This window comes from Homarus americanus, unplaced genomic scaffold (assembly GCF_018991925.1).
Source record: "Homarus americanus isolate GMGI-L3 unplaced genomic scaffold, GMGI_Hamer_2.0 scaffold25827, whole genome shotgun sequence".
Classification (NCBI taxonomy): domain Eukaryota; kingdom Metazoa; phylum Arthropoda; class Malacostraca; order Decapoda; family Nephropidae; genus Homarus; species Homarus americanus.
In genome coordinates, this window is record NW_024738300.1 from 10,491,944 (window position 1) to 10,504,683 (window position 12,740).

Consider the following 12,740-nt stretch of genomic DNA (forward strand, 5'->3'; position numbering starts at 1 on the left):
CTCGAGATGAGAGATTTCCGGATATTGAGACAAATTTCTTATCCCTGGAAAAAATCCCGTATCCCCGGAATTTTTCCAGGTATCTAAACCAAGTATCAGTAGTACTGGGGAAAGTTTCCCAAGAGTCTAAACTAAGCATCAGTGCTGGGGAAAGTTACAATATGTAGGGTGAACAGAATCCAGAGATTAAAAGCATAAATAAGTGGAGGTAGAAATGAAAATTATATATAGAAGACATGCTAAATTGGACTAAAATAATATGGTCATGTAAAGAGAACATAAAAACTTTATAGCTTGGTAGTGGAGAGGTGAAAACAATGGGGTAAGGGAAGGGTGGGATGAAGGATACTGTGTACTGTATGTGAATTGGTGCATGGGTAGCAACAGAGGGAAAAAATTTGTCCTTAGTTCAATAAAGTGGGAGGAAGCTCACAAATAAACGTTAACATTGTGGAAGTCAATATTGGACAGACAGTGGATAATGATCTGAAACACCACTTCCTCCATTTTATCTGTTTAAGCTCATGTTAAGTCATCTTTCATCTTACTGTCATCACCTGGTGTTTTTTATCCTGTATCTTTATTCACCAAACTTGCACCCCTGTCCATCACTTGTTACTCCATTCTTGAAAGTACTATGATACAACCTATGTGACACTATATTCTATGACATAGTAGTCTTGTAAAGTTACCTAGTTTCTCATTTCCTGACAACCCATCTCTCATGCTCCTTATAGAAACTCTTGACAACATTCTACAATTCACTGTTTACCCCACACAATTTCAGTACTAAACAAATTGTCATGCCTTTTTATCTGTTAATGTGCTTATCCAAGATTCATAGCCACAAAAAAATAGTTATTTCCCTTCTACAAATGTTTGATCTACAATTCCCTTCCTGTAATACACACTAATTTTGCTATATTTTTTAAAGCCGATTTTACTTGATCTTCCTCAAGTTTTGGCAGCAATTATCTCCATAAAACTACTTTATACATACAGAGATACACTTGACAGACATTTCTCCATAAGTTTCACATTAATGGCATTCCTTTTTATGCTAGAAAGTCATACATGCTCTCATAATAGGTGTCAGTCCATCAGTCAAACAATGCTTGTACAGGTATATACTGTTACCCATGCTATCCTTCCTTCACCTCCGTGCCTTAGTATTTCTAGTGATTCCATCCACTCTCGGGGCTTACCGTGTTTACAGAAATTCTCATCACCTCCCTCTCTTCTCCTCAGTAATTTTTCCTTTGTTGAACACTCTTCAGTCCACCATGTACTAAGCAGGATAGATCCACATCTCTAATATTATGTTTGTTGTTCAAATTATTCTCCCTATCTGTATATAGTACTTCTATTTTCTGCAGTATACAGTACCCCTTTTCTCATTATTAACTGCCATTTTCACATTTTTTTTTTCATTATTTAAAACAGCTTGTTCTCATTAAAACCTTATGACAATCTTTCCACCTATTTTTCATATTTTCCATTCTGTAACCATTATTTCAATCTTCTTTAAATCTCCATATACAGTACATCTTCCTTTGTCACATCTTTCTTGCAACTGGTGCTCATATACCTCACTATTCTCCTTCATGGCCATTACTATCCTCTTTTCACTCCTTTTCTCTTGTTTATGTTTCCCATTTTCTTGTACTGTATTTTTTTTTTTATTAGACTTCTCATATGTTGTCACTCTTCGTACACCATCCACTCCCATTGACACCTGTTAACCTTGTTTTGGTTATTTCTCTAAATCTCACTACATATTACTCAGCTCAGTGACTTTATGTAATCACCTTCTTGCTGCTCTGAGGTTCAATCTGAACCTCCCATTCATTGTTAATCTTCCTTCTACTAATTAAAGGTCAGACACTGCTTGTGCTTCTTGTCAACTTATACTGTACATTGCATATTTCTACCCTCAAGAATAGTACTATTAATCATAATTGTAATCGTACTTGTTATATGTAATAAAAATAAAGTAGATCATTGTAAAATAATTTTGACAAAGCAAAATTTAGTTTATGAATTTCTCAAAGAAATTATTCTATCAACAAAATACTTATTGAAACTTGTATTTGAATTTTAAGAATAGAAAATATTGTACATCAACTATTTCACAGGCTTTTCTCAATTGAGTTTTCCTATCTGGACAACACTGACCTGTAATTACCTACCCACACAGATGAGTGATGTGGAGGCCGGTGGTGCTACAGTATTCCCCTATCTCAACCTGTCACTCTGGCCCAAGAAGGGTGCTGCTGCATTCTGGTACAATCTTCACCCAAGTGGGGAGGGTGACACACTGACCCGGCATGCAGCTTGTCCAGTGTTGGTCGGCACCAAGTGGGGTAAGTATTGATGTGTTTAAAATTATTACTATTAGAACAAGATATTGCATTTTTTCATATAATGAGCTGCCAGTTTTACTCATTGTTATATATTTAAATGGGTAGTTGTTTTTCTACATAGTAAAGGATGTGCTTGCAAGAATTTGAAACACAGACAGATTAGATTGAATTAGTGTACACACATTCTTCCATTTCACCAGGTATTTTTCATTTATAGTTCTTAATGCAAACACTTTATCCAAATATTCTTGTACAGTAGAAACCTTAGAAATACTGTCTCATTGAAATTTTCTTCTTTCCAGTATCCAATAAATGGATTCATGAACGTGGACAAGAATTCAGAAGGCCATGTGCTCAAAACTACAATGCATTATAATAATCTACTGTTATATGGTTTGTGTTCATGTATGCATATCTTGATTTTATTTTAGCACTGGTGCTTGAAATATTTATCACGAAAATTATCAGCATGTTCCTAAGAGTATTATTGGTGGTTTAATCATAACTCGTAGTTGGCCATCTGAGTTGTGCATTATTGGAGTACCTTTCCTATACACTACATGTATTTTGTTTGTTTATACTTCTTCCAAGGGTCTCTGTCTGAGAAAAGTGTTGATTATGTATATAATAAAGCATTAGGTGACTGTACTCACTATTTACTGATAATGATTAATATCTGCCTAAAAGTTTTACAAGTACTGTACAGTATTGTAAAAGTGAGTAATTTAAAGCTTAAGGTGAAGCACTATTATTTATACTACTTGAGCTTTTAATTGGTGTTCTCCAGTCATGATTTCATAATTATGTAAGTTACTTGTAAGTACCATACAGTATAGATATTTCTCTGTTTGTATTGTAGAATACAAGAACTTGAAGGAGGCGAATCAAGGTTATGAAATGTGTAAACCTTTAACTGGCTTTTAAAGCAGAATCTCAATGCATGTAATACTGTACTACAGTACATGTATATACTCATGTAAAAAAAATTATTTCCTCTTAATCTTCTTTAATCTCTTCCTCTGCTTGTAAAATAGATCAGTAAAAATTGCATTTAGTTGTTACTGATATTTTCTTTCAGTTAAAGATATGTAAACTGAATGACAGTATTTTGAATACCTGTACAATATAGCATTATCAAGTTGAATTATACAGTATATCATTAACTTTGTGGGGAAATTATTTTAGTGTAAACTTCATAAATACAAGTCAAAAGTGCTCAAATGTTGGTCTGTTTCATACATTGTCTCAGTGGAGCTGGCATTTTAGTGAAACTACAACAAAGCCTTGTTAATACAGGGTATGTGATTTGTTACTGTGCACTTCACATAAATGACAAACAAATATGGGACTTTTTTGTTTAATTTGTTCATGATTTCCCACCCCCATTTGAATGCATTTTTGCACCAAAAATTTGGGTTTACACCCACTAGGCAAGCATTCCATTATCTCAGCATTGGTGGATCTATTGATTGCATTATGTCAAATGTAGAGAGGTCTTCTTTCAGAGCATCTTTCTCTTGAGTATTTCAAAAGGAAATTCATTCTTTGTGTACAGTACTGAATAATAAACATTAGTCATAACATAAATGCACTGGCCAAAATTTTTTGGCATCACAGAAGTGGACATAAAACTATGAGCTGAATGAGACTTTTATCTAGTGAAGTACTAATTGACACATAACTCAATTGACTTTTCTTGACAGGACAAGCTAAAGCACTGAACAAAGCAAAAGAAATAATTATAAATGAATGCCATATACCCTGACAAGATGTGTTATTAGATTAAAGTGTTGTAGTAGTTCGTCACAGTAATGGGAACAGTAGTTACCAAAACAGTTATTTTTATCAATTGACTGGATTTCTAATACTGTTTTGTAGGCAACAGTTCATATTTAGTGAGAAAATAATCAGTTAATTTTTTGTAGTTATTATTGAGATCTCTATCAAGAATTCAGTGATTTACTGGCAGTTTTAAGGAAGTTGAGCAACGGTCCTCCACCAGCCTAGGCAATCGGCTGAATCTCAAACTTATCCACAGCCAGTAATAAATATGTTGCACAAACTCAAATAAATCTTTAAACTTTTAATCCATAAAGCTTTTTTGTGTAGAATGGATGCTGTTTTTAGGGCTGTAGCCTGATTTTTTATGGGGTAGAAGTATCCAAAAAATAGTGATCTGTTGCACCACAAAAAATTGTTTCCATTATTGAATTTTAACGGATTCATGATTATGCAATTTTGCAGTTATACAATGCCTGTTAGGGTTGCAAAACCAGCGTTAATAATGACAATTTATGTAAATATTTCTAAATTATCGTTTATACAGTAGTTGCAAATTCATAGGAGTACATTTTGCAGTTCATCAATACATGTAATTTATTATACAGTACAGTACAACTTTCAAATACCTGTATAGCCAAGATTTGTATGGCTTATTCACAGTTAAATAAAAATTGTGGCCAGGTCATCAGCATACAAGCATCAGTGATCATGATGAGGGTATTGTATTACATAACTTTGTTAAATGGCCAGTTGCATTATTTCCAAAATCTTGGTGTTGTATTTTGTTATAGGTTAGGATTTAATGTTCTTTAATGGAACATGTAAAGTGAGGTATGACACATGGTTCTTCACTGGTATGAATCACATAGCTATTGGTATCACATGAATTGTTTAGATTATGCACATTGGTAGGCAAGTGTGTTACATTTTTGCCTACTTTCTATCACATTCCCTCTTGTTTATTCCACATTTTAGATTATTTTGCATTTGGAACCCCTTATATGATACAATGCATTTAAGACCATAAAGTATTTGACGTTTCATCCACTACTTTAAACATGTTTCTCAGAGATAGAATAATCCAGCCACATCTCTAGATAGTCTTCATTAATTGCAGTAGTGGAATAATTTCACTGAAATGTATGAGAACTGTGATCAGTCAAGGTGCAAATTATCTAGGCAGTGGAAGGTTAAGTACTCACTATTTGTTGTATTGATATATATTTAATTTTCTGTTGCATGTCAGAAGTTTGAAGAGTCTCATATTTTACAAGTGATATCATGTATGGCTAGTATTTAGTTTCAGCACATGTCAGTCATTAAGTAGGTCATGAACTGACATAGATTATGTTGAAAGTACAGAGGTGCCATATGTTGTAGATTGATAGTGAATGTTTGTAATGTTAGGTTGCTCTAGGTAAAATGCAGATCACTGAAGCTTTAATTTAGTGTTTTATTTCCAAAATATTTGGCTGACTGTTGGATTGAGTATGCAGACGGCAATTTTGGAGTACAGTAAGTCCACACTGAACATTAAACCTTTGAACGAATCTACACTATAACGAAAGCAAGCTTTTACTACCCACTTGCCAATTAATGAAAGATTGTTCTACTATTACAAAAGGTAAGTCACCTTTCTGCTTTCTCACCACCAGCTCCATGATCACCACCACTACCTCTATTATCACCACCTAAATCATAATTTCACCATCCTCTCTCACTCATTCTGATAGTACAATCAAAGTCTAATTAAACCAAGTCTACTCACGCGCATGGGTGAAGCTGCTTATGTGGCATCATTGGTGTGTAATGGAAGAAAACTGTAATAAGAGAGGACTCATATTATCCTGGGTCAGACCACCCCACTGTATTAAAAGATATTCTTGCCATCTATTCTGATTTTCTCATCCCCTAACACAATATCTTTCAGTTAACCACTTGGACTTCTCATGTAATCATTATTTTTATGATATTACTCTTCATATTATTAAAAATGTATTATTATTAACAACCCTCCTCTTCCTCTCTTTATTATTTTGCTGCCAGTATCAGTGTAAAACCAATTTAGTAATCAGGCATATGGGCTAGCCATTTACTGGGGTGGCTGAAGGAATACAATATACAATATAATTTTCTTTAATGATCATACGTAATTATCATTATTCTCTCTCCCCAAGCTATTACTGTAAATCAGTGAATACAAGTGTACGTACATGTGTAGAGGTTTTCAATTTATTAATATGGCCACTAGATATTACAGATGACTAGGCTATACAACGGTTTCAAGCAACGAATAGGTACAGTGGTATCTCTGTTAGCCGGAACAATTGGTGCAGAGCATTTCCGAGAATGAGAGATTCCGGGTAATGAGAATACTCTCAAAGCCGGGAAAAAATCCCTCATCCCTGGAATTTTCCGGGTAACAGGAAAATTTTCTCTGAAGTTCCAGAATGATGCATAGAGTACTCATGCTGTTTTCATAAAAACAGTATTGAAAATGATGGTTTTAGTAATGAAGACTATATAACAGTAATGATAACAGTTGTCAGTGTTATCAAGAGATAACTACCTTTAACCCAACAACTGCCAAAGAAAAGAGTACAATATTTCAGCAACATCCTTCGTCAGGGGGCAAGGAACAGTTTAATTCTATGAACTTGTACGTGTTCTCTTAATGATATTTTTATTATCGGAGCATTAAACATACTAATTTTTACTTCTCCCAGATGCATTTATTATCAGTGATCAACGCAGAAGTTATTATCCCTTAGAATATCAGAATATAACTATAACAGATTAAATACTCAAGATATATAAAGGACTTTTTGTGTGTCTGTTTACCAGCCAATCTGCTGCCTTGCTACAAACTGACTCGAGGCCGCAATTGCAAAGTTTGAGTAAACTCGAACATCGGGTTACTATTTAGTAACATTGAATGCTGCAATTCGAGAGGGTTGGTATACCTTATCCAAGATAAATGTAAACAAACCAGGTCGATCTGCATGCCAAAATTGAAGCAGAAACGTGGAGATAAAAGTTCCTCTTCAAGGGAGAAGGCAGACACCACCACTAATTATGCCAGCGTCTGCACCAGCAGGAACACTTGGATCAACTGATCCAACATCAGGATCACCCGTGCCACCAACAGCAGTATCAACATCCTCATGGGGAGAAGAAAAGGAAGCAGGTGAACAAGAGGATTGAATGCTTCAATGCCTTTATTAAGGACAGTACGCAAGAACTGAATGGAGGCCTTTAAGGCCTTCACTAGTATGTACAATACATTATCAGCCCAATCTGTGCATAATGTATTTTGAACAAGCATTAGAGTTGTTGACCAGTGGCATATGTCAAGAGTGCAGCCATAATTCCACCTCTGTCTGTGGGCAAATTAGTTAAATTATGTAGACTTTGCCATGAGTGTTGTAATTGATAATGTATAAACTGTGATTTCTTTCTATCTCTCTCTGTTTACTGTTTTTTCATGTTATAACATTTGTTATGATTTTGTTGTTTTCTTGTGAAAACAAATAGATTCATCATATTTTTTGCTAGAAATTTCATATTCAATATACAGTAGTGTGATACTGTGATTATATACGTACTCATAGTTATTGGGGAATTTTAATAATTATTTATTTCACACTTTAATTAAAATTTCAGTACAGGTACAGGACTTCTAAAATCTTTCAAGAATGATAATTGCTATTACTGTACAGTATTTCCGATTTCAAACTACCGGTAAGTATGATTAATATTAATTTAGATACAGCACTGTGTACTATGATAAATTTTGTTTTGCAGCTTGTTCTTATTATGAGGAACTAAAATCATTTTGTGTACATAAATTTTTTTCAAGCAAAATACTGTTACGACTCTCCTTTCACCGCTTACCCAGCTTCCACCACCGGTTACCAGCGGCTGAGGGTCGTATGTACAGAAGCAGTAGATATCTCACAGGTGTTGTCAAATTACCACTGGCTGTCCCGCCAGTCTGGTAATTTCCCAACGATCGGTATCAGTGTACAGGCAAACAACAGGCAGGTAGATTAACACCAGAACACAGAAACACTTGTGCATAACCACCACCAACACCAGATGACTGAGACTACGTCACCACCACCAATACCAGGTGACTGAGGCTACATTACCACCACCACCACCAGATGACTGAGGCTACATCACCACCACCACCAGATGACAAGAGGCTACATCACCACCAGATGACTGAGGCTGCATCACCACCACCACCAGGTGAAAGGAGGCTACATCACTACCACCAGATGACAGAGGCTACATCATCACCAGACAACACCAGGCGACTGAGGCTACATTCCCACCACCAACACCAACACCAGATGACTGAGACTACATCACCACCACCAACACCAGATGACTGAGACTACATCACTACCACCAACACCAGGTAACTGAGGCTACATTACCAACATCAGGTGACTGAGGCTGCATCACCACCACCACCAGATGACTGAGACTACATCACCACCACCACCACCAGATGACTGAGACTACATCACCACCACCAACACCAGGTGACTGAGGCTACATTACCAACACCAGGTGACTGAGGCTGCACCACCACCAGATGACTGAGGCTACATCACCACCACCAGATGACAGAGGCTACATCATCACCAGACAACACCAAAAGATGATTGAAAAAATTCCAAATACTGTAGATGCTGATATTGTTATTTGGGAGCTACTGTAATATGCAGTCTGCAGAGCTGGAGCTACTGTAGTATGCAGTCTGCAGAGCTGGAGCTACTGTAGTATGCAGTCTGCAGAGCTGGAGCTACTGTAGTCTGCAGAGCTGGAGCTTCTACAGTATGCAGTCTACAGAGCTGGAGCTACTGTAGTATGCAGTCTATAGAGCTGCAGCTACTATAGTATGGGGTCTACCAAGCTGGAGTTGTGTCTACTGGGATATTTACACTAAAACATCCATTAACATAACATAACCTAGGTTCATGGATGCTACAGTGTAAATATCCTGGTAGACACAACTCCAGCTCGATAGACCACATACTATAGTAGCTCCAGCTCTGTAGACCACATACTACAGTAGCACCAGCTCTGTAGACCACATACTACAGTAGCACCAGCTCTGTAGATCACATACTACAGTAGCTCCAGCTCTGTAGAACACATACTACAGTAGCTCCAGCTCTGTAGAACACATACTACAGTAGCTCCAGCTCTGTAGACCACATACTACAGTAGCACCAGCTCTGTAGACCACATACTACAGTAGCACCAGCTCTGTAGACCACATACTACAGTAGCACCAGCTCTGTAGATCACATACTACAGTAGCTCCAGCTCTGTAGAACACATACTACAGTAGCTCCAGCTCTGTAGAACACATACTACAGTAGCACCATTATTTGTAAAGTTTTTTTAGATATTAAAATTTCAGTGAATAAACCTTTAGATTAATCACCCTAATACAACCAGACCCCAGACATCTCTGGCTTCTTGTGTTACCCTCTTAGTTCTATTATATTATGTACCATATAATAATCTTGTATCTGTAGTTCATACCCTAATGTGTACTTTATTGTATTATGGGATTATATTACAAATATTGTTTCTCTTGTTTTCTGGTGTAATGTATTAATAAAGCCAACAAGTGCTCAACTCTAGTATCCATAATGTATTAATAAAGCCTCCAAGTGCTGAACTCTAGTATCCATGATGTATTTTTACTGAACATGTGATGAATTCCAGTGGTGGGCACGGTTCCGCTAATTAGCGAAGCTAACTTTCTCGTTAGCGGATTAGCATTTTCGCTAACTGGAAACCATTAGCGGACCAATTAGCTTCCGCTAAATTTAGTTCCGCTAACAAAATTTATATATGTTTGTTCCCGTCTGTTGTAAGCGTGTGACGCCGCGACCTGTGTCTCCAACAGCCAGTCAGGCACGCTTGGCTGATTGCATGTTAGTACTGTACGTGTAAACGTGACAAGACATGATTTATTTACATGACTAAGACCAACAATAAGTCATATAAAAGTGCACTGGTATAATGTGTATGTGGTTGGTATTGCACATTTACATGAATAATGAATAAGGCCAATAGGTTGTATGAGAATGCAAATTAATTATTTGTGAAATTGTGTAATGTACACCTTGATAAGTTGATCATCATCTGATCTTGGCATGATGCTATTTGCTACCTATGCTATACAGTACTATAGTTTTTGGATTCGTTTATTACTTTCTGTCTTTTCGTACAGTAAATAAAGATTTTAAAGTGTATGTTGAAACTTGAATATAAACTAATGTTTAATTTAATTTTTTCATTTAATTATTTGTGTACACCTTGATCATCATCTGATCTTGGCATGCTATACCTTTTTGGAAAGCTCTATGTCTAAGCCACAAGACAACATATGAGTATTTCAGCTCTCTAGGTCTGTTTTTAAGGGTTTTAGAGCCCCCCCAAAAAATTAAGCTAAATTCATATAACAAAAGTTAGCGGTTAGTGTTAGCTTACGCTAATTTTTTTAGCTGTTTAGCGTGAGCAAAGTTAACTTTTTAGTTAGCGAAGCTAGCTTTTCGTTTAGCTGTGCCCACCACTGATGAATTCCCAATTAAGATCAATAAAACAGTCGAAATTGTCTTTGTAAAACCTTATTGAGACGTCATATGTAAAGTAATGGACTGACGGCATAAAATAATGACATTGTTAATAATAAAAATACGATCGTTTTCAAAATTCTAATACTACTCCTAAAAGCTGTTAATAAATAAAGCACATTATATACACAATAAAACTCTTGCTAAAGAATGAATACAACTGCCCGAGTCGCTAGTAAGCTCATAAGGGCTAAAAATATACATAAAAAATAAATACAAATACTATAGGAGTATAGGACCACCAGAATAGTAAGCAGTTGTCTTGAGCTTCAAGAGTGACGTTAAGGTCCTTAACGTCACTCTTAAAGCTCAAGAAACTGGATGAAAATAGTTATCTGCAACCCAGGTGACACTACGAGAGCTCAGCTGGACTTTATTAAGAATAATGTATCGCCATTTAGTGCCCGGCAGACTGATCTGGGAATTATATAACTGGCATTATTGTGCAATGAACTAATAAATCTGCAGCAACTTGTCCTGACACAGACACACACTCCAGGACTTGCCTTTAACATGTAGTGTGTGGTATTTAACATGTGCTACCACATGTAGTGTGTGGTATTTAACATGTGCTACCTGCCACTCGGACCGTTGTCACAGCTGAAGGTGTTGAAATACTTTAATTATTTACATTAATTACAATAATCTGAACAGATTCCATTTCTTAGCACAGAGTTATTTACTAATTAATGTGTGCAACATTTTTTAATTGACTATATTCAATTACAGTAAACTCAAATGTCAGCAGACACAGATTTATTTTAATGTACTGTAATTCAAAACAACTGAATATATAGTTTCTATTGTTTTGTATCACACAGTGAAGAGTTCCAAGAGAAACAAGATGTCAGCAGAGATTATTAACGTAAACTGTTATGTGATGCAGACCAAAATAACATGAGCGGAATAATTTGGCCCAATAATTATCCACAGAAGAATGAACAATCCTTTCATATTACGGTGCAGCTTCTGTTTTAATATCTGGAGAGATCTCCTTTGGTAAGGTATTAATATATTAATAATGTACAGTTCATTGGTTTTATTCATTTCTATACAGTATTGATTTAAATAAATATGCATACAGGAATCTAACAATTCCATATATGACCGTTTGAAAATCTGGTATCTGCCAGTAGATCATCAGCTGTGGAAATAAAACTTTTTTTTAATAAAAGAATTTGTTTCTTTACAGTGGGGTATGCTATAACGAATCTAATTGGTTCTAGAACCTTGTTCGTTATAGGATTAATCCGTTCCAGGCCCCCAAATACAACCACTTAACACTGAAAAATATAATATAAAATTGTAAAAATTGTAAAAAGTGCATAAATATGCATCTAAACCCCTGAAATAAAGAATATCATTAATATTTGTAATAAAAAAACAATAAATTAGAAAAAAATAAATAAATAAATAATGTTCGTTGTAGGAGTTTCGTTCGTTATAGCATTCTCAATTTTATAGGTAAAACCGTTCGTTATAGGAATATTCGTAGTAGGATCCGTTCGTTATAGCATACCCCACTGTACATCTTAATTAATTGAATTATTATACGTGTACATCCAAACGCATGGATGTCGAATATAATGCCACTCACCAGCTCTGCTCACCACGGAATCTAAGAGCGTTCTGCCGGGAGTGCCGTACGATATGTTGGGCAAACACTTCATTTTTACCTAGACTTCACTTTTAACTGCTACACCGGCCGTGTAGATACAGGCGGCCCTGCATAAATATAGGTGGCTCTGTATAAATACAGGTGCCCCACATAAATACAGGTGGCCCTGCAGAAATACAGGTGGCCCCACATAAATACAGGCAGCTCTGTATAAACACAGGCGTCCCTGTATAAATATAGGCGTCCCCGTATAAATGCAGGTGGCCCTGCATAAATACAGGTAGCTCTGTATAAATACAACCGGCTCTGGAT

The 12,740-nt window shown here is 36.0% G+C and overlaps 1 protein-coding gene across 3 annotated transcripts in view; it reads left to right on the plus strand.

Moving 5' to 3' along the window:
* LOC121873850 (prolyl 4-hydroxylase subunit alpha-1-like) overlaps positions 1 to 5,589 on the plus strand; it is a 98,676-nt gene extending 93,087 nt beyond the window's left edge. For all 3 annotated transcript variants that reach the window (XM_042377628.1, XM_042377629.1, XM_042377630.1), the window contains 2 exons: positions 2,198 to 2,363; positions 2,666 to 5,589. In XM_042377628.1, coding sequence (XP_042233562.1) covers positions 2,198 to 2,363; positions 2,666 to 2,739 — 240 coding nt within the window. In that variant the 3' untranslated portion in view covers positions 2,740 to 5,589. The remainder of the gene's footprint in view (positions 1 to 2,197; positions 2,364 to 2,665) is intronic.
* The last annotated feature ends 7,151 nt before the right edge of the window (positions 5,590 to 12,740 follow it).